Below are 23,755 nucleotides of genomic sequence, written 5' to 3' on the forward strand. Positions count from 1 at the left end.
AGTCTAAATTGAATGAAAGGAATAACTAGAACCTTACCAGGTTCTTCAAAATCCACAGGATTCAAAGTTTGGTGGCTGGTAAGACTGACTGCTGTCTTTTGGTGGGTATGGAAAGTTTTTTGTAGACCTGTGTGACAGATAATTGGCTATAAAATGCAAAAATATCAAATGTTACCATTCATATTAATATTATTTTACTATAATTACGTAGGTATGACTTGTCGGCCAAAGGTTGCCATATTCAAGTTTTGTTTTGAGAAAATTCACATTAGTTGAAAACAAATCACCAATACACTACCCCCTTTGCAGTCCGTTCTGCCATTACTCCTTTTGTGGGAAAAAAAAAGAAACTTACTTACTTTCAATGAACTAACTTTTGAGTTCATCCTTCACGTATTGGCTGTCTACAGATGAAGTCTGCTATCCTTAGATAAAATCACTGAACACATTTAGCCTAGGCAATTAGGTTAGAACTTGTGTTGCCGAACAAAATAGGCAAAAGTGGCGCTGTGTTTACTCCTTTGTACTTTTAGAATGAGCAAAGATTGAAGGATCATACTCGTTTAATCTGGTTAATATTTACTTGTTTGCAAATTTGAAAAGCTTGCACACTCACAGTGCAGTGGACAGCGAATTCCCAATTTTAAGAACAACTTGGGAATGTTTGACATAAATGTGTGATTGGCATCTGCTATCTACTATCTTTAGATAAACACATTATGCTTTCTTGGCCTGTGCTTGAACTTTTGCCATAGAGCTAAGCCAGATTAGTCAATAGTCACCAGGTGTATTCTGTGCTGCTGTTCATAGATGTTTGCGCAAAAATTTAATGTTTGCACAAAATGAAATTCTCCCATTTAATAGGGGTGCTTGTTTACGAGAAGAAAAAGAACCAAGTACCTGATTCCCTTAATGTGCAAGTACCTGCAATTATTATTGAAATTTTAACGAAACCCTGCATGTATATTATTTTCCGTTGCTTACAAGCCCACTCTACTGCAGAGCTGCTGGCACGCTCACTCTCCCTGCATTCCGTCTGTAACCCAAAATTGACTTGTCTGGGCTTTCTTTGCAATTTAAACTACAATGAAAAGAGTCAGTGAGTAACATGTTAAAGTGTCTGAGTGTGAAATAAAATGAACCTGAGGTTGTTGAGTCATCATTGTGGAGAAGTTAGTCGGATGCTCACAGATGTGTAGATGTACATGAAAATCGTTAAGCAACTATTGACAAACGGCCTATACACTGCATAAGTGCATCATGGTTAGCAACAGTCCGTAACGGCTGGCCGGTTTTGGCATCTAATTAACAGTCAGGTTCTGGGTACTTGGATACCCTTTACAACCTCAGTCACAAAGAGCAGTACATGAGCAGCAAACTCCCTACCCCCACCAAATTAGATTAAACTACATTTGCTTGTGAAAAAGATTGTTTACAGCAACTTGGCATTCCGGTAAGGGAATTTTGTGATGCGGCTCTGTGAGCTTCACGCTTTTTATTGCCTGAAAAGTTGAAAGTTGTCTAATGGAAAAAAGATTTTACAATATTCCATATATAACTGAAGCAACAAATAGAATGAATTTATTTAAACTGTAATGCCCTAAATTAAAAATACAAGTCCATCAAATGCTAAATTAAAGCCCCTTTCATACCTCGAGATTTTAGTGGCAGCCTTGAAATATAAATATTGAATATAAACACATTAAATGTTATTTCAGCGATTGTTGTTAGACAGTCAATTGTTTCAAACAATAATATAATTTTTTTGTTGAAGTGCCTTGTATTTATTGTTTGAGTACACCCAGTGCATCACAAAAACATTTGAATTAGAATGCCAGTTCAGAGGTTGACACCAACTGTGTAAAATGCATGGATTTAGTTTTATTTTGATTCAGATTACATACAGCCTTCTAGTCCAGGTGAGTTGTTTTGAAGAACAAAATGTGCTGCAGACTTTTGACCTCCAATGATTCCATCTTTCTTTGGTGATTTTGTGACAGAAAGTGTCGGCAAGCTAGGTTTACAGCATGAGGTGCAGTGCCTCGTCTGTTTATCTTCAGGTATTCTGCAGTCTTCATTCCTTCTTCCTGGTTAGTTTCTGACAGAAAGTGTCAAGTGTGCTGAGTTGAGTTAGTTTCATAAGGTTCAGTGTCTCATCTGTCCAAAGCTTCATCAGATGTTCAATGCTGACCTGCCAGACTTAATAAATACTCTCTTTCTGGTTATTTTCTGACAGGAAATATCCAGCAAGCTAAGTTTACTGCGTGACCTCTCGACCCAAATTGGCCTTATGTGCATGTCACAATCGGCTGCAGTCAACTCACCCATGTAAACAGGTGAGGTTTTTTTTTTATCAAGAATTCACTGTCTTGTGTGTTATTAGTCATTTACAAACTTGGATTTCATTGGGAAAGAGTCCATTCCAGCGGAATCATTTTTCAGCTAATAAAATTTGTTCAAAAGCTGCTATTCCAAATTCCGTAGAGTGTTATGCAGCTTCGAACAACAGTCAAGCTGTCATGGTCAGTTCAGGTATGACTTCTGACATTTGTGTTAGTATGGGTGTTTTCCGCTGTTGATCTGAAAGAGAGGCTGAACTTTCTAGGAACGTACCTAGAAACCATCACACAAGAGTTTTGTGTTTGCAAGTTCAGCCTCTCTTGGAATCTGATGTAATGATTCATACCAAAAGTAAACACAGCCAAACTGCAGTATTACGGCTTGCCGAGTGGTAATGGCTACCCGGTGATGATTCATTTTCTCTTCTCTTCCAGTCTTGTTGTTTACTTAGGAACGGACAGCAGTAGCTTTGGACTTTTTACATCTAAAGGGAGCCTTTTCAAATTGGAACATTATTAACAAGCTGGTATCTACCACTGCATATGTGTTGTGTATCATAGTAATTACTTTCTTGCTTTCTCCGTAGAGATGTAATAAATGCTAAGTTAACCACTTTCATTGGAACGTCCTCGGGCAGTGCAAGCAGGGACAAACCCCTCAGCCCACTGACCGTTAGGAGCTGGGGAGTGCCCTCATTGCAACACACGAGAGCGCTGCCATGCAGCTGCACCTGGAGATGTGTCTGCCATTGGAAAATGAGGAGGTACGTTCTCTCCAATTTTCTTTTCTTAAAATTTTGCGAATTGTTTATTTCTTACTTAATATTGGCCTTATTGTTAACAAAATATTACAGCGTGCCAATTTCAGTTTAAGACCACCAGTGCCAGGGAGCCCTCTGTTGACCATGGGGGAATCAAAATAACGTGACCTTTGTCGCTGTTAAAACAAGGAAATCAACCGCATGCTAATGTATTGCGACAAAATAACGGGGCTGCTTAAGCAAAAACACATTTTTTTGGAGATGTCAGTTTTACATCGGTTTTTACTTTTCAAGAATGTGGAAAGGTATTAGCATCAAACCTTCATTATTAGCATCAAACCCTCATTATTAGCATCAAACCCTCATTGTTAGCATCAAACCCTCGCCAGCATATCACATGGCTACGACAGGGCACATATTTTGGTTTATTGCCATTAAAACAGCGCCATTAAGCTTGAGGGATAGACTTGCTAATGCTGCACGTTTGAAGTTTCCTATTGTTGCGTCACTGTCTTATGTTTTTTCACTTTAAGAAGTCTCTTGTGTCTGGCCGGGGGGGGGGCACTTGTTAACAGAGCTGAGACATTCCATGTGATCCTAGAAGAATCAAGTTGCTATTTATTCCAACCATTGATATACTCTGATTCAGCAAATAATCGGTCATATTCTGGAATAACAATGCAACACAGTTTTAGTTTTTCGAAAAAATGTCAGCCATACACAGTCATTAGCATACCATTCTAAGCTGTCACTAAAATGATCTTTAAGTGCAAAATAATGTTACAAATTAAGCCATTGTCAGCTCCATTTTTTTCTGGGGTAATCATAGACCAGTGTTCAGAAGATAGAACAAATTCAATCATTGAGACTCAATATCCATTTCTTTGTATGGGCCTCATGACCTACAATCCTGGACAAAATTGTTGGAACACCTTGTGGAAAGCACGGTGAAAAGATCCCCGCTCCCCCATTCAGTGTTGCGGTCATTTATTGGACCAAGATTCAACCCAACTTACCCAATGTTAAGCAACATTGACAGGGGGCGAGGCATGTTCCAACGACATTTGTCCAGGATTGTAGACATGCCTGATAGTTAAGTGCATGCAGTGCATGCAGGAATACAGAGTATAATTATTTGGCTAAAAGAATCTTTTTCCAATCTAAAATATTGAACAATTTCTCACTCATTTTTCTTTGGCATTAAATTCAGTTGTTTCTTAAATTGCTACTTTTTTTGCATGATTAAATACAAAGAACATATAATCTCTGTGGTAATTTACTTAATCAAAACAATCTCTATGGTATATCACAAATTTGACAGCCATTAGGTGTGTGCACAATCTCTTTTTTTACATAATCTCTGTGGTATGAGAACAAGATTGAGATTGAGAAAGCATTAACAGTGAGAGTTTTTGTAGCCAAATGACATCTTGTTCTGATAAAGTAAATATTTTCTCCTTGGCCATTTTGTTGTAGAGGCTTTGATACTGTTTCCCATTTAAAGTAGGAAATATTGGAAGATTGGTTACACCCACTTTGTCTGTACCTGCACCTAGCCACCAGAATGACTTGTAAACTCGTTTTCCAGGCAGTGCTTCTTCTAGTGGCTAGGCACAAAGCCAAGCAGCCGTAGTTCAGGAAATAACCATAATTCACAGCACCAGAAGTGCCTTTGTTGTCATGGTTACACAATTTCCCTGTCACGTGGTACATGTATACGAGGTAATGAATCCCTTCCACTGTTGAGTAGCTAAACACTGTGCTTTCAATGCCTGTAAGTTTGCATTTTTGTTTGGCCCAATCAATACAATCCCAGTGTTGCGTTCCATGGAATCAGTGCCCTTTCTTGGGCTAGTTTACTCTAAATGGATGTTATCACTGGATTGGTCAGAATATTTTGTTTGTAAGTGGGAAACATTTTCTGCAAACGTGCTTTAAAGAAAATATACATTTAGGAATATTGACAACTGAAAATTGGGATGTGTCTATTTGATTTTGTCCATTATTAAATGTATAGGCATCTATAATCCTGTTCAGGCTGTGACACACAGGCGTACTTGTATGTTCACCTACATTCGGGTGAATTCATTATAATTAATCAACAGTTTGCCACTATTATTTGTTGAGCTTCCTTAATATTAGGCGGTGCTTTTTTGAGGGAAACTTGATACATCAATACACCTGCGTGATTTACTATATGTTGATTATTAAGAGATGTGATATTGACAGACTTTGTCTGGAGTTTTGTTAAAAAAATGACTCAGCCTGCTTGAAGTTTACTCACAGAACTGTCATTTTCATCAAAATGAATGACTAACAATAAGTAGATGTACATGTAAATGTACTTGACTTTCTGTAGTTAAATGGTATACATTTTTCCAGCAGAGATTTTGGGTTCGTATGCAGAATCATTTTCTAAACTGGGATGATAGATTTGCAACCAACCCAGTCTGCCTACCACCAGATCACCTGTTGATGTGAATGTCATGCCTACTGTAAGCTTACAGTCCTTAGTAACTTGTCCAATGTGTTTACCGTGAGCATCAAAGGAATTTATATCTCCTGCCCTTGACATAAAGCGGGAGACTTTGGCAACATAGATATTACCTTGACGGTCACAGCATACACTCTTTGGATATTGTGTGTCCACTATAAATTTTGTGCCGCTGTGGTAATTTCTAGATATCAGTTTACCCTTTGAGTTGTTGCTGTAGATGATCTGCTTCCTACTGATGGCCAGGTGATCTTCAATCATTGGTGCTGGTAGTCTCCTGATGAGGGTTCCATCTGGGTTGTGGAGGCTGATCTCTCCCTTGGCCTTGTAGCCCACAGCTATCAGATTGTCCTCATCCACTGCCAGGCAGGTTGGTTTGCGGCCTGAACCAGTTCCTGGCTGGAACTGATGGAGGAGTTGATATTCTCTGCTGAAGGTCTTGACTACACGACCATCTAGGACAATGAGATGGTCTAGCCTGTTGACTGCAACTTTGTGTGGCTCATTGATGGCTTGAATTGCTAGTATTTTGGAGGTAAAAGGAGATTCGGGGTTGCTTGTGGGAAGATAAGTCACCAACTTCTTGAGTCCATAGTCTGCTGTGACTATTTCATTATTGGAGAAAACTGCAACAGAAGTAATTGCATGTTTTCCAAGTAGTTTCATTTTCACCTCCAATGTCCACTCTGACTTTGGTTTCAAATTTGGCTCCACCAACCTCCTTTCATCTTTCAGAATCAGCTTTCCAAGTATCATCTCTGTACTACCACTCTCCTGAAAGTCCATGAATTGCAACTTGTAAGGCACTATTTGTGGCTGTTGTTCTGTCAATTCTCTGAATGAGTGCAACCATTTTTTTTTTAGAAATAACGTCTCAATCTTTACTTTTTGAGCAAGGAAATAGTTCATCTCGTTCAGTATCTGCTCTGCTACTGTCAGCTCTGCGTTGTTGGCATCATCAGCAGTCTGCAATGTCTTGACTCTGTCTTGGTAGATCTCCTTGGCCTCTTGCTTCAGTTTCTGCTCCATCTCTCTGATCCTAGCAACCTCCTTGTCAGTCTTTTGGGAGATCTTCTTGTTGGTGGCTTCAAACATGGTGTCTAGTTTCTTGCGAGACTCAGCTGTATTTATCTTGAAATTGTTCAGTTCTTTTTTCTTTGTTTCAATCTTTGCCATCAGTTCTGTAATTTCTTGTTTACATTTCTCTAAAGCCACAGATATATTAGCACAAGTGTGTTTTTGGTGTTTCAGAACAGAGCACGTTGGGCACACTAGCTCTTCACATGTGTTGCAATAAATGTTGAGAACCATTTCTGGATGCTTTTCACATATTGTCTTTCCCAACTGAAGCTGAGTCATTGTGTAGATTTTGTGAGATTTTGTTACTGGCAAGCGTTCGTGTGCCTTTTGGCATTCTTGACACTGAAAGTGTTTACAACCCACACAAAATGAAGTTGCTTGATTTTGGTCATCACAGCTTTGACATTTGATCTCTGACCCTTGACCCCTCAGTACCTGTACTTGTTCTTGTTTTTCACAGTCCTCCTCCATTGCATGTGTGTACTTGGGTAGATCTTCTACCCCATTTTTTTCCAACATGGTTTCACTCTTGCACAGGGGACATATGATCTTCAAGGCCTGCGGATCTTGACTATCTCTTAGATTGTTGAGACATTTCAAGCAAAACCTGTGCATGCAGTTCAGTATTTTGAGTCCACTGAAATGGTTGAAGCAGAGCGAACACTGAAGATTGGGATCACAGTTATTCTCCAGAACATCAACTGTACCACCAGTTGCCATTGCTTTGGTTGGATGTGAAGAAAACTTCAGCAAATCTACTAGATCTGTAAAAGGATTATATTTATTCCAGTCAGTGTTGCAGGAAACCTTGGTTTATTTATTGTATTGCGTTAAGCTTTTAAGCTAAAGCTACAACAGACCCTGGGCAACCCCTTGGAAGTATTTACATCTAAGCCCACTGGGAAAATTGCCAGTTGATAGGCTTTTATAACAAAGATAATATGCGATCATTGTCAATTTGTCCAGCCAAATGGAAACAGACAGAAATAACAAATGAAGGCACCATGGTTTGCTTGGCACATTTACTCATAAATAGAATTGATCTTTTGCACTCTCGTTGCTCTGTTTGATAGAAAACCTCCAATCAACAAACAAAAAGCAAACATTCTTTGAAATTATGAGAGAAGAAACTCACCTTGCGAAATATCCTTGAGAAATTGTCTCTCTGTGGATGAAGTCTCCTGTATGTACCTGTACTTTGAGAGTCTATACACTCACTTTTGAGTAATCATTGCCTTAGGATGCTGTTGACAAAGATGACAAAGTACAAACTTGCTTGTTTTTCGAATCTGTCAAAGCACATGCTGTTGTATCTCATGATTTTTATTGTCCAAACCTTGTCCAAACAGAATTAACCTACTACATGATTTTAACAATACAGATTGATATGGTCACAAAGTCTAAGAGCTTAAGAGCTTGCAAAGTCCAGTTTGTGGCAGACAAATTGTTCGATAAACTTTTCATAATAAAGTTAATTTTTTTAATTATAAAGCCAGTTATTTTTTGTTGGAAAAATGCTACATGCATTGATTTTAATCATGACATACAGCAAAAACATTTGAAATAAAGTTTCATGAAAAGATGGCGTAGGACTAAATCAACATTCAGTTGAGCATTAAAATCCCCAGCAGCAGTGATGGAGTTACAAGTTGAATCCAACATGTAATAGAAATCATTTTAACATTCTCTATTCTAGAGTACAATTAATATGCATATGCAGACCTACTTAGAAAAATTTACAAAGACGCAAGCCAGGGGATATAAAAGTTGCTGAACACAGAGTAAGATGGGTTTATAATAGAAAATGACAGCCCTGCTTGGGTCTTTCATTATCAGCAAATGGTTAGCAATATCTACACAAATTTGAGACAACTCTAGGTTGCAAATTGCTGACTTTCTAGTAATATTTGAGAGGAAATTTGCGTCAGGGAGATGTTAATTTTAAACTATGCGTTTTGCCCTTTCACCAACATACATTTATCACTGTATACGTAGTGTTTGTCCAGCAGCTTGTAAAAACTTCACAAGCTTACTTGGGTTGGACTCGAACCAATGACCTCCTGCTTACTAGTGCAGACGTCTTAACCATTGGACCACCGAGCTTGTCGGGGTTGGCTGGCCGGTCCGGGTCAGATGTACTGGTACATGTAGCAGTGATGTACTTTGCCTCAGGGAAATGTTCAGAATTAAATAATGGACTATGCCCTTATACTCATATGGAGGGACTCAAACCCACAACCTCCTTGTTTTTGCAGATGTCTTGACCACTCGACCACCAAGCTTGCCGGGCTCGGTTGGCTGGTCCGCCGGAGTCGAATGTAGCAGTGAGTATCACCAACTATTTCAAGATGTTCTTTGCATCAGGGGGACATTAATTTTTAATATGGATTTGCCCTTACTCTGATGTATAGGACTTGTTCGTCAATCATTTTCTGTATGAAGACCAAGATAGCATGCGTTTCAGCATTGCAGGGCAGCTAGATGTTAGTCAGGACATGCGTCCTGTGGGCATGCAGGTCCTGTAGGCATGCAGGTCCTGTAGGCATGCAGGTCCTGTAGGCATGCAGGTCCTGTGGGCATGCAGGTCCTGTAGGCATGCAGGTCCTGGAGGCATGCAGGTCCTGGAGGCATGCAGGTCCTGTAGGCATGCAGGTCCTAGAGGCATGCAGGTCCTGCAGGCATGCAGGTCCTGTGGGCATGCAGGTCCTGAAGGCATGCAGGTCCTGTGGGCATGCAGGTCCTGTGGGCATGCAGGTCCTGAAGGCATGCAGGTCCTGTGGGCATGCAGGTCCTGTGGGCATGCAGGTCCTGTAGGCATGCAGGTCCTAGAGGCATGCAGGTCCTGTAACTACAATGCTGGTCAAATCTCGTTGGGCCCCACCCCTGGGCCCCCTCTGAATGTTGGTCTTACTGCACAGTCTGTGCTCCGGCTCGAGATGACAACATTATTACTATTACTAATTACTTTTACTATTATCAATGACATGCATCCCAACCATTTTGGCCCGGATTGTAGTATAGGAGAAAAGTTTGGAGTAAATTACATCATGTGCTTTCTACACAGCAGTTTGCTTGAGCACTTGTTGCTTAGCTGATGAATGCTCTGCTTTCTCCCTGGAAATTTACGCCTCTCCCCAAAACAGATTGCCCTCCCCCGAAAAAATTATAATGGTGAATTTGTTATCCCACCTACCTTGATTTTCTGTTCTTGCCACCTCAACGTGTGGCAGAATATTTCATTTTATTTAAATATTTTCGATGCCTAGGCAGTTTCAGGACTTGGACCTTTTAAATTAAGAACATGCATTGCATACTCTCCTCAGCGTCCAACAGGTCTAAAGAATGGAGAGAAGTTCCATGTTTGTCACTGATATCAGTAGGTATGGTCACATGGCATAGGTGTATACACGCCCCCTTCCACATTTTGTGACAGTGGCTCTTTTGATTCCCCCCCCCAATTTTAGAAATGAGAAACCACAAGTGCATAATTTGAGGTTATTGTTCACTTTGTAGCTCGCCCACTTTTGGAAAGTCAGTGGAACGGCAGTTGTAAGGTTTGGTCGTTCCTGTCTCCACCTGGCATGGATTAATCGTGGGCTCTTAAAACAGTTCGACCGTAAAAAAGCCTGAGTCGATTAAAGATAACAGGAAATCTTTTTTATTCAATTTTCAGCTGCAGACCAATTTACCAATTTGTTTACTTAGCGTGCTGTGAAGCGATTTTAATACACCAGCAAAAGAACAGTCATTTTTGTCTTTCATAACAATTACAGTTTCATCAAAACTTTTCTCAAAAGAAAAGCATGTTTTTCTCTCTGATAATGATCATGGTTAACCTGCATTTAACCACTAAATGATTTAGTCGAAAACATTCAGTCTGAGTACTTTTTCTTTACAAAACTGTCGTGACATACTTTCCAACAAAAATGGCTTTAAGTTACACAACAATAGAGTAAATTTGCTGAAACACATTCCGGTATCTTTCCATCACTTTAGAAGAGATTCGAAGCACTGCTGATAATCCATAACTTTTCTGTTCAGGAAACTATACATGTTCATTGCGAGATTAATAAACTTGCTTTGATAGTTGAAGGCCACCTTCAATTTTATTCCAATTTTCCACATACCCAGAGCACCAAAAAATCAGGTTGCTTTCTGGAATAGTAATGCAGCAGAATTTTTCAGTATTTACAAAGGATCCACGTAAAGGAGCTGTTAGCTGCACTTTTTTTAGCAGCTTCATACTGTCTCTCATTGGATGAAAGCCATTCCTTTTTCAAGATGTACTTTGCCCTGGGGAGATGTTAATGTCAATTACAGGCTGGCCCTTACCCGACGTATATTCAGAAATACTGTACACTTAGTGCTTGTCCGAGAGCAAATTAGTACTTTCATGTATTGTCACTTTGGCTCTGCTCTTAGGCTCTAGGAATTAAGCTGATGTCAGCTACAGTGTAATGTGCATTTAAAAAAAATCAACATATTCAATTATTGAAATCCTGTTTTGTTCTTGAAAACCTGGATACACCAGATAGTCAAATCAATGCAGTCTCGTCTGTATACAGTTGAAAGAAAAAGGTTATTTCTGTTTAGCAACCACCTCCCTTGTAAATTTCTTCATCTTAAATTATTACTTGAAAGAAACTTTATCAGGAAACTGACTAGGTGCTTATAAATTATTGTAAAGATGAACAAAGAAATTGACTGGAGCGGGATTTGAACCTTTGACCTCCGGAATACCGTACCAGTGCTCTACCAACTGAGCGATCCAGCCCTATGTTGGTGGCTCTTCCCATTTGTCAATATCTCTGTTTGGGGGCGCGAGCCAGAAGCCATAACTTGAAACACCAGTTGGTAGAGCATTGGTACGGTGTTAGAGGTTGCAGGTTCGAATCCTGCTCCAGTCAATTTCTTTGTTCATCTTTTTAGTAAACTATTACTTGTTTGTCCATTTTACGATGGCTGCTTTTTTGTGTATGATTAATTCCAAGGATCGTATAGCAAGAATTCTGCCCAAAAGATGTAATCACCATGGGCGCCATTTGAGCAAGTGATACGCCTGTGCAGTGCACGTTTTGTGCATGCGATTACATTTTTCAAGTATTCACGGTGAAGTTCTCCATCTTGTGCCGGTACGCAGTGTTCTACAATCTTTGATTAATTCTGCAATAATTTGTTAGCATCCAGACTACATCAGAACTGCTAAACATTAAGTTTATAATGTACATGTATGTTATAAACACTGTCAATCAAATGGACATGTAAACTAAATGAAATAGTTTCAAACATAAACTGTTAAAATCAGTTTTTGTATAAAATGACTTTCCAAAGACAAAGTCTTTTTACAAATAAAGTAACCTACATGGCTTGCGTTTTGACTGAGAGTAATGATCTTTTATAGCTTTTTGATAATTTTTTGATCCAAAATGGGTTTTTGATTTAATACAGTCATCTATTATAGCTACAAAAGATTTGTTTTACTGACTGTGATGACAAAGAGAAATGCAAGTTTTTTGAAGTGACTTATTTAAAAGTCTTTCACTAATCGACGCTTTGAATTACAAGTTTTCTTTTGGAGACTATTTTGGGCCTTGGGTAGATGCCAAGTGGAAAAATGTCACACTTGGTGGTAGATTTGCAAGAAGCCCAATTTGCCCACTACCAGTTCACCTGCTTGTTTGAACGCCATGGCAACTGTGATCATGAATTCCTTAGTAACACATCCAAGGTATTTGCCCCAGGCACTGTAGACACAAATTTCTCCTCCACTTGGTGAAGATTGTTGGCCCTGGGCAACATAGATGTTACCATGTTTGTCACAGCATACACTCTTTGGTCTTTGCATGTCTGCTGTGAATACTATGTTACCATGGAAATCTGTTGATATTAGCTTTCCATTTGTTTCATTAGTGTAGATGAGCCGCTTGTTGCTGATGACAAGTCGGTCTACTCTCAGTGATGTGGGTAGATTCCTGATGAGGTTTCCATCTGGCTTGTGGAGGCTGATCTTTCCCTTTGTTTCATTAGTGTAGATGAGCCGCTTGTTGCTGAAGACAAGTTGTTCTACTGTCAGTGATGTGGGTAGATTCCTGATGAGGTATCCATCTGGATTGTGGCGGCTGATCTCTTTCTTGGCCTTGTAGCCCACAGCTATCAGATTGTCATCATCCACTGCCAGGCAGGTTGGCTTGCTCTCTGAATCAATTCCTGGCTGGAACTGATGGAGGAGTTGATATTCTCTGCTGAAGGTCTTGACTGCAGGACCATCTAGGACAAGGAGGTGATCTAGTCTGTTGACTGCAACTTGGCATGGGTCTGTGATGTCTGAAATTTTGAGTATTTTTGAGGTGAAAGGCACTTGGGGGTTGCTTGTTGGTGAATAATTTACCAGCTGTTTGTATCCATAGTCTACTGTGACTATTTCATCATTGGAGAAAGTTGCAATGGAAGTACAGACATGTTTCCCAGCAAGTTTCATTTCATTCTTCAATTTCCACTCTAATTTTTCTTTCATAGTCAGCCTTCCAAGTGACTTCAGAGTCTCATCGCTCTCTTGAAAATCAATGAAGAGCAATTGCTCAGGCACAAAATGTGACTTTTCTGTTGGTTGTTCTGTCAGTTTTCTGTTGGAATTCAAGAATTTTTGCCAGCAATGTAAAATCTCTGTCTTAATTTCTTGAGCCAGGAGCTGGTTCATCTCGTCCAGTGTCTGCTCTGCTACAATCAGCTCATTGTTGATGGTATCTTCAGCAGTCTCCATTGTCTTGACTCTGTCTTGGTAGATCTCCTGGGCCTCTTGCTTCAGTTTCTGCTCCATCTCCCTGATCCTAGCAACCTCCTTGTCAGCCTTTTGGGAGATCTTCTTGTTGATGTCTTCAAACATGGTGTCCATTTTCTTGTAGGACTTTGCTATGTTTTCCTTTTTATTGTTTAGTTGTTTTTTTATGTGTTCAGCCTTTGCTATCAGTTCAGCAGTTTCGGTTTTGCACTTTTTAAAAGCCTCAGTGATGTTGGCAACAGCATGTGTGTCATGAATTGGAACAGAGCAAGTTCGGCATACCAACTGCTGACATGTGTAGCAATAAATGCTAATATTCATTTCTGGATGTTTGTCACATTTTGGTTCTTCTCTTAGTTTGCTCTTGTATGCAATCTCTCCTGATTGAAGCTGAACCGTTGTGCAGGTTTTGTGAGATTTTGTCCCCGCCAGGCGTTCATGTACCTTTTGGCAGTCTTTGCAAAGAAACTGATCACAGTCCATGCAAAATAAAGTTGCCTGATGTTGCTCATTACAGCTTTGACATTTGATCTCTGACCCTTGACCCTTTAAAATCTGTCTCTGCTTTTCAAACTCCTCTACCAGGGCACTCAGTGTGAAGTTAGTTGGCAGATCTTCGAGTCTGTTGCTTGGTAATGTGGTTTCTTTTCTGCACAGGGGACATCTGAGTTTCAGAATTTGGGGACCTTCTCTGAGTTTGAGGTTGTGGAGACATGTCAAGCAAAATGTGTGCAAACAATCAAGAAGTTTGGGCTCAGTGAAACGGTTGAAGCAGATGGAACAGTCCAGGTGACGTTCACCGATCTTCTCCAGAACCTCAGCTGTACCACCTGTTGCCATTGTTTCGATTAGATGTGAGAAAATCAGCAGATATTCTTTCAGATCTGCATCTGTGAGAGGATCAGGTATAAACAAGTCGCAGGAACATTACATTGTAGTGTGATTAGATTGGCTTTTACTGGTTAAGTAAAATCCACAACAGTATCGGGCAACCAAGCAATCCCGTTGGAAAAATTGCAGTGAACTATTTGGAAAAACATTGTTCATAGCCACTGCTGCTCAAGCCCAGCAAAAGTGGACTAAGCACAGAATTGATTTGCAATGATAGAATAATGAAAACTTTCTAGATGCCTGATATTCCCTGCCAAGATTGATCCGTCAGTCAGTTGCATAATCAGAATCATTGCCAGCTGCTACAGATATTTTTAGAGGAGGCAAGCGTGTTTTTAGAGTAGCAAGCTTTATCAGGTGCAGTAAGCTAAATCATGGGTTTGCCTCAACAGGACAGGAGAGAAGAAAATGAAAGGGAACAAAAAACTTTGGCTGATATGCTTGTCTTGGAAGATGTATATGAACCGACTTTCTGGTCTGCAGAGAAAACTCCAGAGGAAAGCATTTTTACCATGATTCTAAGCAGCAAGGAGGAAATTCTCTCTATTGGAGTCTGATTGCAAGAAATCATTCATTGAATAAAGATATCAGTTTCCATTAAATAAAGATGTGGGGTTTGAGCTTTTTCATTTGTAGGAATTGCCACGCCAAGTTTTGTTTTTGAGAGGACAAATTTGTGAGCGTACAGATGTACTAGACCACCTGTCCCCATATAACAGAGGTTCTAAGGTTTGTGACAAAACCCATGGAGAATGAACTAACAAAGCAAACATAATGCACATGATAGAATACTTGAAACTGACCTGGAGAATATCTTTCATGTAGTTAGCTGTGAAAATGGAGTCGGCAACTGTCAAAGCCACGATGATCAGTCGGTTTATGATGGACTTGTTGCCAGAGAGCATCATTATCAACAAATTCCCCTTTGTATTTTTAGAATCCCAAGAGGCAGATGTTATGGGATCCCATTACCCTTCGGTTAGGAGGTAGTTGGACATTGCTGTTAGATAAGGTTCTAATGACAATGTTCAATTACAATGTACCATGTTACAATGCTGATAACACAGGTACAAGATTGAAGAGCTTGCAAAGTCCAATATATGGCTTCAATACCTATGGCAAAATAACAAATCACTTATGATAAAGCCAAATAATGAAAATAATGTCTTTTTTGGTAAACCTGTTTTGTTGTCAAATTGCCAAAAATCTAAATTAGGATACATGTATATCATGAAAAACATAGACTCCTGTAAGTCCTCACTTGTATCGGAGCAGAGCTGAAGTAGTTAGTCTAATTAATTAAAATAATTGTAAAAACATATTAAGTGGTATCCTAATAGAACAAATATAGTGCTCAAGACCAGGACAAAAAAGTCTGAAAATAAAATTAAATTGTATTTTCACTGGATAATTCTGTTGGGTCTTGCCATGACACCATTTGAATTCAACTATAATAATTGAATACTCTATTTTGAGGGAAATTTTTGATACAGGAGATCATTTTGTGATCCTTTGGAGGTACTCAAAATGGTTAGCTGCAACAATAACACATGTTGTCTTTTGTTTTTTGAAAAACACAAAGTGTGTCAAAAAAATCCCCGCCTGGCCATGTATGGATGTTGGCTTGGCATAGGATTGCCCCAGTTAGATTGTGTTATTGGGGTTCACTGTTATCCTGATCTATTTATGATTAACCAGGGCATAATGTTATCAAATTGTGATATGCAGCAGAAGAAATCTCTTACGCCTTCATTCTCTCTCTGGTTATTTTCTGACAGAAGGTGTCGAGCAAGCTTAGTTTACTGTGTGAGGTTTAGTGTCTTGTCTGTTCACAGCCCTAGAGGTTCATCACCAATCTGGGCAGGAGCATGAACTTAACCCTGAAGTCATAAAACTAGCCCATTGAAGCTGCTGAAGCTGATGGCCAAAGGTTTAAGGTTGATGTAACCCAAACAAAGTAAATGTGTTACACCCCTCCTTAATGTTGCTCCTGGCCATCTGCTACCCTCACTTCTGCGTGGTGGAGGATTGGCAAGGGGAGGAGCTAATGGAGAAAGAAATGGGTGGCACCAAGAGGAGGAAGGGGCAGGGTAGGGCAGATTAGACTGGCAAACAGTCACTATTAGTGGTCACCAGCAAGACTACACTGAGCATAGTAAGTCAATGGCAGCTGGATTTTTGTCATCATCAGATGATGAGTCAAATCGAAGTTAAATCTTTTTCTCTGGAAAACACCCCTTTGCGAGGTGTAGTTTCGCAGTTTTGGGGTAATTAAATCCTGTTGGTATTTTTTTCTTTGGGGCACTGCTTTTAATATACTTCAGTTTACAATGTCAGTGTCATCTGTATGTACATATACAATCATAATATGCTCAAGTACATAGACATGTGTACGTGACAAAGCAAGAAAGGGCACAGACAAAATAATCACACAAACATAGGTGGTACAGTGCTTTTAGGTCCTGCTGTCATGTTACACACAATAGGAAGGTGCAGGACAAAGGTCATATATGTATGAATATGCATGAACAGATCTCGTTACAGTGTACATGTATGACAGGTCTCTGTAATAAGTTATGTGTCTGACTTTTCCTCCTAAAATTATCACTTGTTCTGTACTATGTGTTGAATACATTCAACAAATTCGCCGATGTCCAGTTTGCATGTAGTTTGCAGCTCTCACTGCCTACAAAGTGTCAATTCTCCAGATAGCCAGGTCAATGCAGTACATTCTAGAGTGAAGTAGGTACAGAAAAATTGAATCTCATTCCAAACTTTTCAACAGCTTTTTCTCTGCTTCTTTTCGTTAGCATTCATTAATGTAATTCCGTTTCACAACTAATCAGAATGGCTACATTTTGTGTGGTTGATAGTGAAATACTTGCCACTACACATGACAGCTTCACCAAGCATTTGGTTCATTAATTAATAAATACATGCTTGGCTGCTCAGGAGAAAGAACGTGACTAAATGCCCAAGCTGCAGGCGAGGGCGCAATCAGTGTTCAGTCTTAAATGTTAGTTCCAGACTGGACAAACACATATTTATTCCCATTCATAAATACCTTTTTTAGTCAGAGAGTCAAAAGAAGTTAACGTGCAGGGTGTCTGCATAAAAGTAGAGTATATTTATTCCCATTCATAAATACCTTTTTTAGTCAGAGTCAAAAGAAGTTAACGTGCAGGGTGTCTGCATAAAAGTAGAGTATATTTATTCCCATTCATAAATACCTTTTTTAGTCAGAGAGTCAAAAGAAGTTAACGTGCAGGGTGTCTGCATAAAAGTAGAGTAGGGCTGAGTCAATTCGAATAATTTACTATTCGAAAAATTCGACCTTCAATTTGATCAAATATCCGAATATTCGGTCGTATTGAACGGCAGATTGTTGATGAACAAATCATATACAATATCACTTGCAATAACCTACACAATTGCACATTATAATCACTATAATAGCTCCTCACATCTAGGAGTATCTCCAACCATGATTTAGCAAGATTGAAGAGATGAACAAGACTTCTTGCCCTGTTGAAAATTTCTATTCCTTTTAAATTGTTTTATCAATAATTTACGTTTTAAAGGTTTCTGACGCTTTGCATTTGAATCTGCTTGAAACAAGCCTCCATAGTGGAATATTTCTCATTTAAAACAAAGGAAAATTTTCCTTTTCGTGAATTTTGCATTCAAATATTCAAATTTGAAAAATAACATTTGAATATTTGATGATCGAATATTCGGTTATTCGGATATTCAACACAGCCCTAAAGTATAGCGATATAAAACTACTGTGATGACAAAACTACTTTATATATGGAAAAGAGAAATATATCTCTAGAAAGGGCAGAATGTCCTCTTTGCAATGGTATACAGCTTGTGATGTTATTGACACAGATGAGTGACTTAACTGGACTGATGTCAAGGGTACTGAAATCGGCACTGTGACAAGTTTGCATATTTGATTTAACAAGGCTTAACCATGCAAGTGTGCAAAAAAACAAATAATCCATTTAACTGATTATTTTGTGTTTGTCACAGTCTGACGGCTGGATGTATGTGACAGAGAGGATTGCAAGTTTCTTAATGATCCATTTTCAAAGCCTTTTATAAGTTGACTCTAGAAAGGACAAGATTTCTAACGATCCGTCAATAATGAGTAGCATATATATTGGAAATTTCTTCGTGTAAGGTACAAATTTTGTGCGGTGCCTGTAGTCACGCTCGATGGTAGATTTGCAAGAAGCCCATTCTGCCTACCACCAGATCGCCTGTTGGTGTGAATGTCATGGCAACAGTGAGCATGCACTGCTTAATGACACATCCAATGTATTTGCCGTGAGCATTATAGACGTGAATATCTCCTGCGCTTGGCAAGGAGAGGTTACCCTTGGCAACATAGATTTTGCCTTGACTGTCACAGCACACGCTCTTTGGTCTTCGTTCATCTGTCATGAATACTATGTTGCCGTGGTAATCTATTGACACCAATTTCCCCTTCACTTGGTTGGTGTAGATGAGCTGCTTGTTGCTGATGACCAGTCGGTCTGCAAGCATCGATGCCGGTAGTTTCCTGATGAGGGTTCCATCTGGGTTGTGGAGGCTGATCTCTCCCTTGGCCTTGTAGCCCACAGCTATCAGATTGTCCTCATCCACTGCCAGGCAGGTTGGTTTGCGGCCTGAATCAGTTCCTGGCTGGAACTGATGGAGGAGTTGATATTCTCTGCTGAAGGTCTTGACTGCAGGACCATCTAGGACAAGGAGGTGATCTAGTCTGTTGACTGTGACTTGGCACGGATCTTTGATATCATGACTTTGTATTACTTGGGAGATGAAAGGAGATTTGTGATTTCTCGTTGGCGAATAAGTTACCAGCTGTTTGTATCCATAGTCTGCTGTGACGATTACATTATTAGAGAAAACTGCTACAGAAGTAATTGAATGCCTCCCGTCCAGTTTTATTTCTTTCTTCAGTTGCCACCTTGACTCATCTTTCAGAATCAGCCTTCCAAGAGACCTCTCCGCCTCACCACTCTCTTGAAAGTCAATGAAGTGCAACTGCTCTGGCACTATTTGTGGCTGTTGTTCTGTCAGTTCTCTGTGGGAATGCAAGAACTTTTGCCTGAGATGTACGATTCCGTGCATGATTTCTGGGGCCAGAAGCTGGTTCATCTCCTCCAGTGTCTGCTCTACCACCCTCAGCTGTCTGTCATTGACATTGTCAGCCGAGTCAAACACCTTGACTCTGTCTTGATATACCTCCTTGGCCTCTTGTTTTAATTTCTCCCCCTTTGCCCTGATCCTAGCAACCTCCTTGTCAACCTTTTGCGAGATCTTCTTGTTGGTGGCTTCAAACATGGTGTTTAAATTCTTACGAGACTTTGCCGTGTTCTCCTTTGCATTGTTCAGTTCTGTCTTCTTCTTTTCAGCCCTCACCTTAAGTCCTTCAACCTCTAGCTTGCATTTTCCAAAAGCCTCGGAAAGGTTAACGCACTTGTGATTTCGATGGTCAATAAAACAGCAAGTTATGCAAACCAGCTGTTGACATCTGTAGCAATAAATGTTCAGATTTTGGTCGGAATGTTTGTCACATTTTGGTTCTTCTCTTAGTTTGCTCTTGTAGGCAATCTCTCCTGATTGAAGCTGAGCCAGTGTGTAGGTTCTGTGAGATTTTGTCCCTGCCAGGCGTTCATGTACCCTCTGGCAGTCTTTGCACAGAAACTGAGCACAGTCCATGCAGAATAAAGTTGCTTGATTTTTCTCCTCACAGCTTTGACATTTGATCTCTGACCCTTGACCCTGTAAAAGCTTTTCCTGTACGGTAAACTCCTCCACGAGGGCACTCAGTGTGATGTTGGTTGGCAGATCTTCAAGTCTTTTGTTTGCCAGTGTGGTTTCATGTCTGCACAAGGGACATTTAAGTTTCAGAATTTGGGGACTTTCTATCTCTCTGAGATTGTGGAGACATTTCAAGCAAAACGTATGCAAACAGTCAAGAAATTTGGGCTCAGTGAATCGGTTGAAGCAGATAGAGCATTCTAGATGACGCTCACCAATCTTCCCCAGGACCTCAGCTGTACCACCAGTTGCCATTGTAGTCAGAATTTGCAGAAGTTACATAGACCTTTGTATTAAACCAAAACAAAGTATAGAGGCCATCAGTGTTGCTGAATCAATTCTAATAATGCAATGCACTGTAGATTCAAGTGAGGACACTGTGTACATGTACATGTATGTAGAACCTGGATAGACTGGTTCCCTTCCTTATCAATAACATAGACACCTGGTTGGTGACCATAAAAATAGAGTGTGACATAAGTCCCTTAACTCGTGACCTGCTCTGTGAAAGTGAGTCATGTTGCCAAAGCCACTTTTGAGTTAAACACCTTTGAAAGAATCTTGCAGTGTGTATTGCAATCGGAATCCTGAACATTTTAATGTCTGCACAATGTCCATTTTGTTACGCCAAACTGAGTGACACATCAAAAGCAAGAACTCAAATTTCTCAATCTAATACAAAGTCAAACTCAAACATGGCTCCGGCGACTTGTGACTCATTTTCACAGAGTGGGTCACAGTATTCAGTTGGAGCATGCACATGTCCGTTAGTTCCTAAGTTGTGCAAAACTGGAAGATCAGTATGCGAAATAGTACCAAGAACAAACTGGAGACTTGAGTTTGGAATTGTAATGAATGTTGGGGAATCCGTGAACAAAAGCTGTGTCAATATATTGGCCAAACTCCCGGTATTTGAATATCAGTGGAGTGCATTCGGAAATTTTCAGCCACTTTATCAATAGTTTTGAAATGGCAGGAATTCATATTTTTATTCCCCAAAACACCTTTATTAAACAAAGGATTTTCCAGATTTTAAAATCCTGAAATCAGGAAGTATCCTGAGAAATCATTGATTAATGATGCATTTATGTATATGTGTGTACATATTTGCTGTAGAAAATGTAACATTAATTCCTTTTGTACTTTGGGCAACTTCCCTTTGCTGATTTTCTCCCTTTTTTAACTCACCTGTAGTGTAGTCAAATCTATGGTAGCCCTCCTTAGGACACTGCACTCACTTCTAAATAACTTCAGCCATCCTGGCCCCGAGTCATGAACAAGTCACTGCACTTCCTTACTTTCTTTGCTCCAAGTTTTGCAGTACATTGTACATGCACTGTGCGACATTGAACAAAGATGGAGACTGGGTTATTTCCTTAGTCTGCTTGTATCAGTCGGTCCCATGATTCCACACACAATTTCCCTTTATCAAACTCGAATGGTCGCTTTTGCATAATTGGTAGCAGATCCACTGACATACATGGTCATGATGTTGAATAAATCAGGGCAAAGTGGGGAGGTTTTTATGTTTTTCATATTTACGCTGCCGTAGGCTAGTTTATGTTTCATTTAACTTCAATGGCCCTTTGTGCCTTTTTTGAGACTGGGACGATTGTCCTGCCCCGACAGACCAGTTATGGATAAGTGCAATATTTTTTTTTCTGGCCGTTTCAATACCCATTTGTTCAACAGAGTTATGTGAGCAATGCAATCTCTCTGATAGTGAAATCGCATTGTAATCTGAGTTTCATAACAAGCTACATTGTCAGTTAAAAAGCATAGTAAAGCTGCTTAGGACATCTTAAACAGCGGGTTTTTTTTTTTACTTCAGTCGACCACAGTTAACTCAGTTGTCTCCATTGTAACACGTTTAACAAGATTCTTAAGAATTAGAATGTAAAATTTTAAGTCGTCATATTTTAGTTTGGTGTTAGTGGTGTGTTTTCTTGGATCGCACAACCAATGAGCCCCACGCTGGGTCAAGAGAGGGGACTATTCTCCACGTAACGGAGGCGCCTTTGGTGGGAACAGGCACTTCGCTGGTTCATGAACGCCTAGGTAATGCAAGCACCATGGTCACATTGCTACCAATAGCATGAAGACTGCCCACCACCAGTATGGCTGTGGTCAGCTGATGAGGAGGAAGCGACTTAATACTAGCCCGTGAAACCTGGTGCGCTACTTTTTTTCAGTAGCTGGGGTGACAAATGATTCGTGAAGAGGGGACAATGCGATACACCATTTAAGACATTTCAAAAATGCAAATCCATTACGTCGCTTTGATAGCTTAGTTGGTAGTGATTTGAACTACAGATCTATAGACCCTGGTTCGAATCCGACCCATTTATGCTATTCATTTTCCAATTTTATCATTGTGTTTGGGATTTCCTTTTTCAATTGATGCAGAAACAGAGTCCAAGCATGAACCCTCTAAGAGTCTTGAGAAAAATAGCAGACCAGGTTTCACGGGTTAGTATCTAGTCATTTCCTGATGAGGAGGGGTGTGTCTGCCCAAGGTGGATGAACAATCCAAGTGAAGAAAAGATGAGAATGGCACTGGATGAAAAATTCATTTTCTTTTCTCTCGTTGTTTCCTCAGGAACGGAAAGCAGTAGCTTTGGACTGTTTACGTCTAAAGGGAGCCAGCAAAGACCAGAGGATCTCAACCTGAGGACCAGTGACCGTGTCTTGCACACGGCCGTCGAGAGCACATTCAGGGACATTGTCAAGTTTGCTGTCGTCAACAAGAAAGTTTTCTGATTAGATGGAGTACTGCAATCAGCGGCATTAATACGGGGGAGGGGAATTCCCTGTGCCCCTCCCTATTGAAATCTGTTTAATAATCTCTGTTGTAATGCCACTGCAGCTAGTTTTCTAGTGGTGTCCTCTTGAAAAAATGTGTGTACCCCTGAGTACCCCCACCCCAGAAATTTAGCCCCAGTTGTGTTATGCAGACTAAAATCTTGGTTCGTATTTTACAAGATGCAGTTTATCCATCCAATATGTTTTGTACGCTGTTGCAACATTTTCAATTTTTTTAATTGCAACAAATACTTAGATGGAATTTCAGGGTATTCATGGTGAAAGACAGCAATAGGTGAAAAGGCTTGCGGTAGCACCATGCGAAGGAATATATCTCTCTTATGAGTATGTGTGGTTCTGAAAAGAACCGGAACTACACTCAACGTTTCAGACTGCGTGCTCAGTCCGTTGTCAGGAGACTGAAGAGATGCAATGATGGAGCTGTTATATAAGGTTGACTGGATGCAGTGGGGTGTGATGAGGATGCTGGTGGTGGGCGCTCATGCAGGGCAAGGTTCTGCAGGTCGCTGAGACATGTCAGTTGGGCATAGGTAGGTGCGGGGTGAGGGCCAAGGGTATAGGAGACCCATAGGCCGAGTGGGGGTGTCCTAGGGTAAGGAGGACCCATCGGACTGGGAGGTGATCAGGGATTGCCAGATGTCACTGATGGAGAAACCGATGTCTTGGGGAAACGGTGTCGTGCTTGAGGATCTCCAAGGCTTCTCTGATGCATCTTGGCTCCTCGGATCGAAGGTGTGGCGGTATCGAACATCTCATG

General features: G+C 40.2%; 2 protein-coding genes and 1 long non-coding RNA gene across 5 annotated transcripts; 1 reads left to right on the forward strand and 2 right to left on the reverse strand.

Annotated features, from left to right (window-relative positions):
- The first annotated feature begins 603 nt into the window (after window positions 1-603).
- On the forward strand, window positions 604-23,428 carry LOC147798041 (uncharacterized). 3 transcript variants are annotated; one of them, XR_015426482.1, is made up of 6 exons: window positions 604-1,099; window positions 2,001-2,090; window positions 2,237-2,336; window positions 2,927-3,103; window positions 8,930-8,998; window positions 22,775-23,422. It is a non-coding gene; the product is annotated as an uncharacterized LOC147798041 (long non-coding RNA). The 3 variants fall into 3 exon arrangements; XR_015426483.1 differs by having other exon boundaries at window positions 2,001-2,060; XR_015426481.1 differs by lacking the exons at window positions 604-1,099; window positions 2,001-2,090; window positions 2,237-2,336; window positions 2,927-3,103 and having other exon boundaries at window positions 8,860-8,998; window positions 22,775-23,428.
- LOC110976966 (uncharacterized) lies at window positions 3,696-15,366 on the reverse strand. Its single transcript, XM_087141394.1, has 3 exons — window positions 15,147-15,366; window positions 7,810-14,342; window positions 3,696-7,438 (listed from the first exon to the last, which is right to left on the reverse strand). The coding sequence occupies exon 2, from the start codon at window positions 14,290-14,292 to the stop codon at window positions 12,292-12,294; it is 2,001 nt and encodes a 666-aa protein (XP_086997520.1). The 5' UTR covers window positions 14,293-14,342; window positions 15,147-15,366; the 3' UTR covers window positions 3,696-7,438; window positions 7,810-12,291.
- On the reverse strand, window positions 18,388-21,550 carry LOC110976961 (uncharacterized). The gene is made up of 2 exons (XM_022230700.2): window positions 21,364-21,550; window positions 18,388-20,461 (listed from the first exon to the last, which is right to left on the reverse strand). Exon 2 carries the CDS (start codon window positions 20,428-20,430, stop codon window positions 18,556-18,558), a length of 1,875 nt encoding a protein of 624 aa, XP_022086392.2. The 5' UTR covers window positions 20,431-20,461; window positions 21,364-21,550; the 3' UTR covers window positions 18,388-18,555.
- Window positions 23,429-23,755: the final 327 nt, after the last annotated feature.

This window comes from Acanthaster planci, linkage group LG09 (assembly GCF_054643075.1).
Source record: "Acanthaster planci isolate LZ-2023a linkage group LG09, COTS_SCS, whole genome shotgun sequence".
In the NCBI taxonomy this organism is placed as follows: domain Eukaryota; kingdom Metazoa; phylum Echinodermata; class Asteroidea; order Valvatida; family Acanthasteridae; genus Acanthaster; species Acanthaster planci.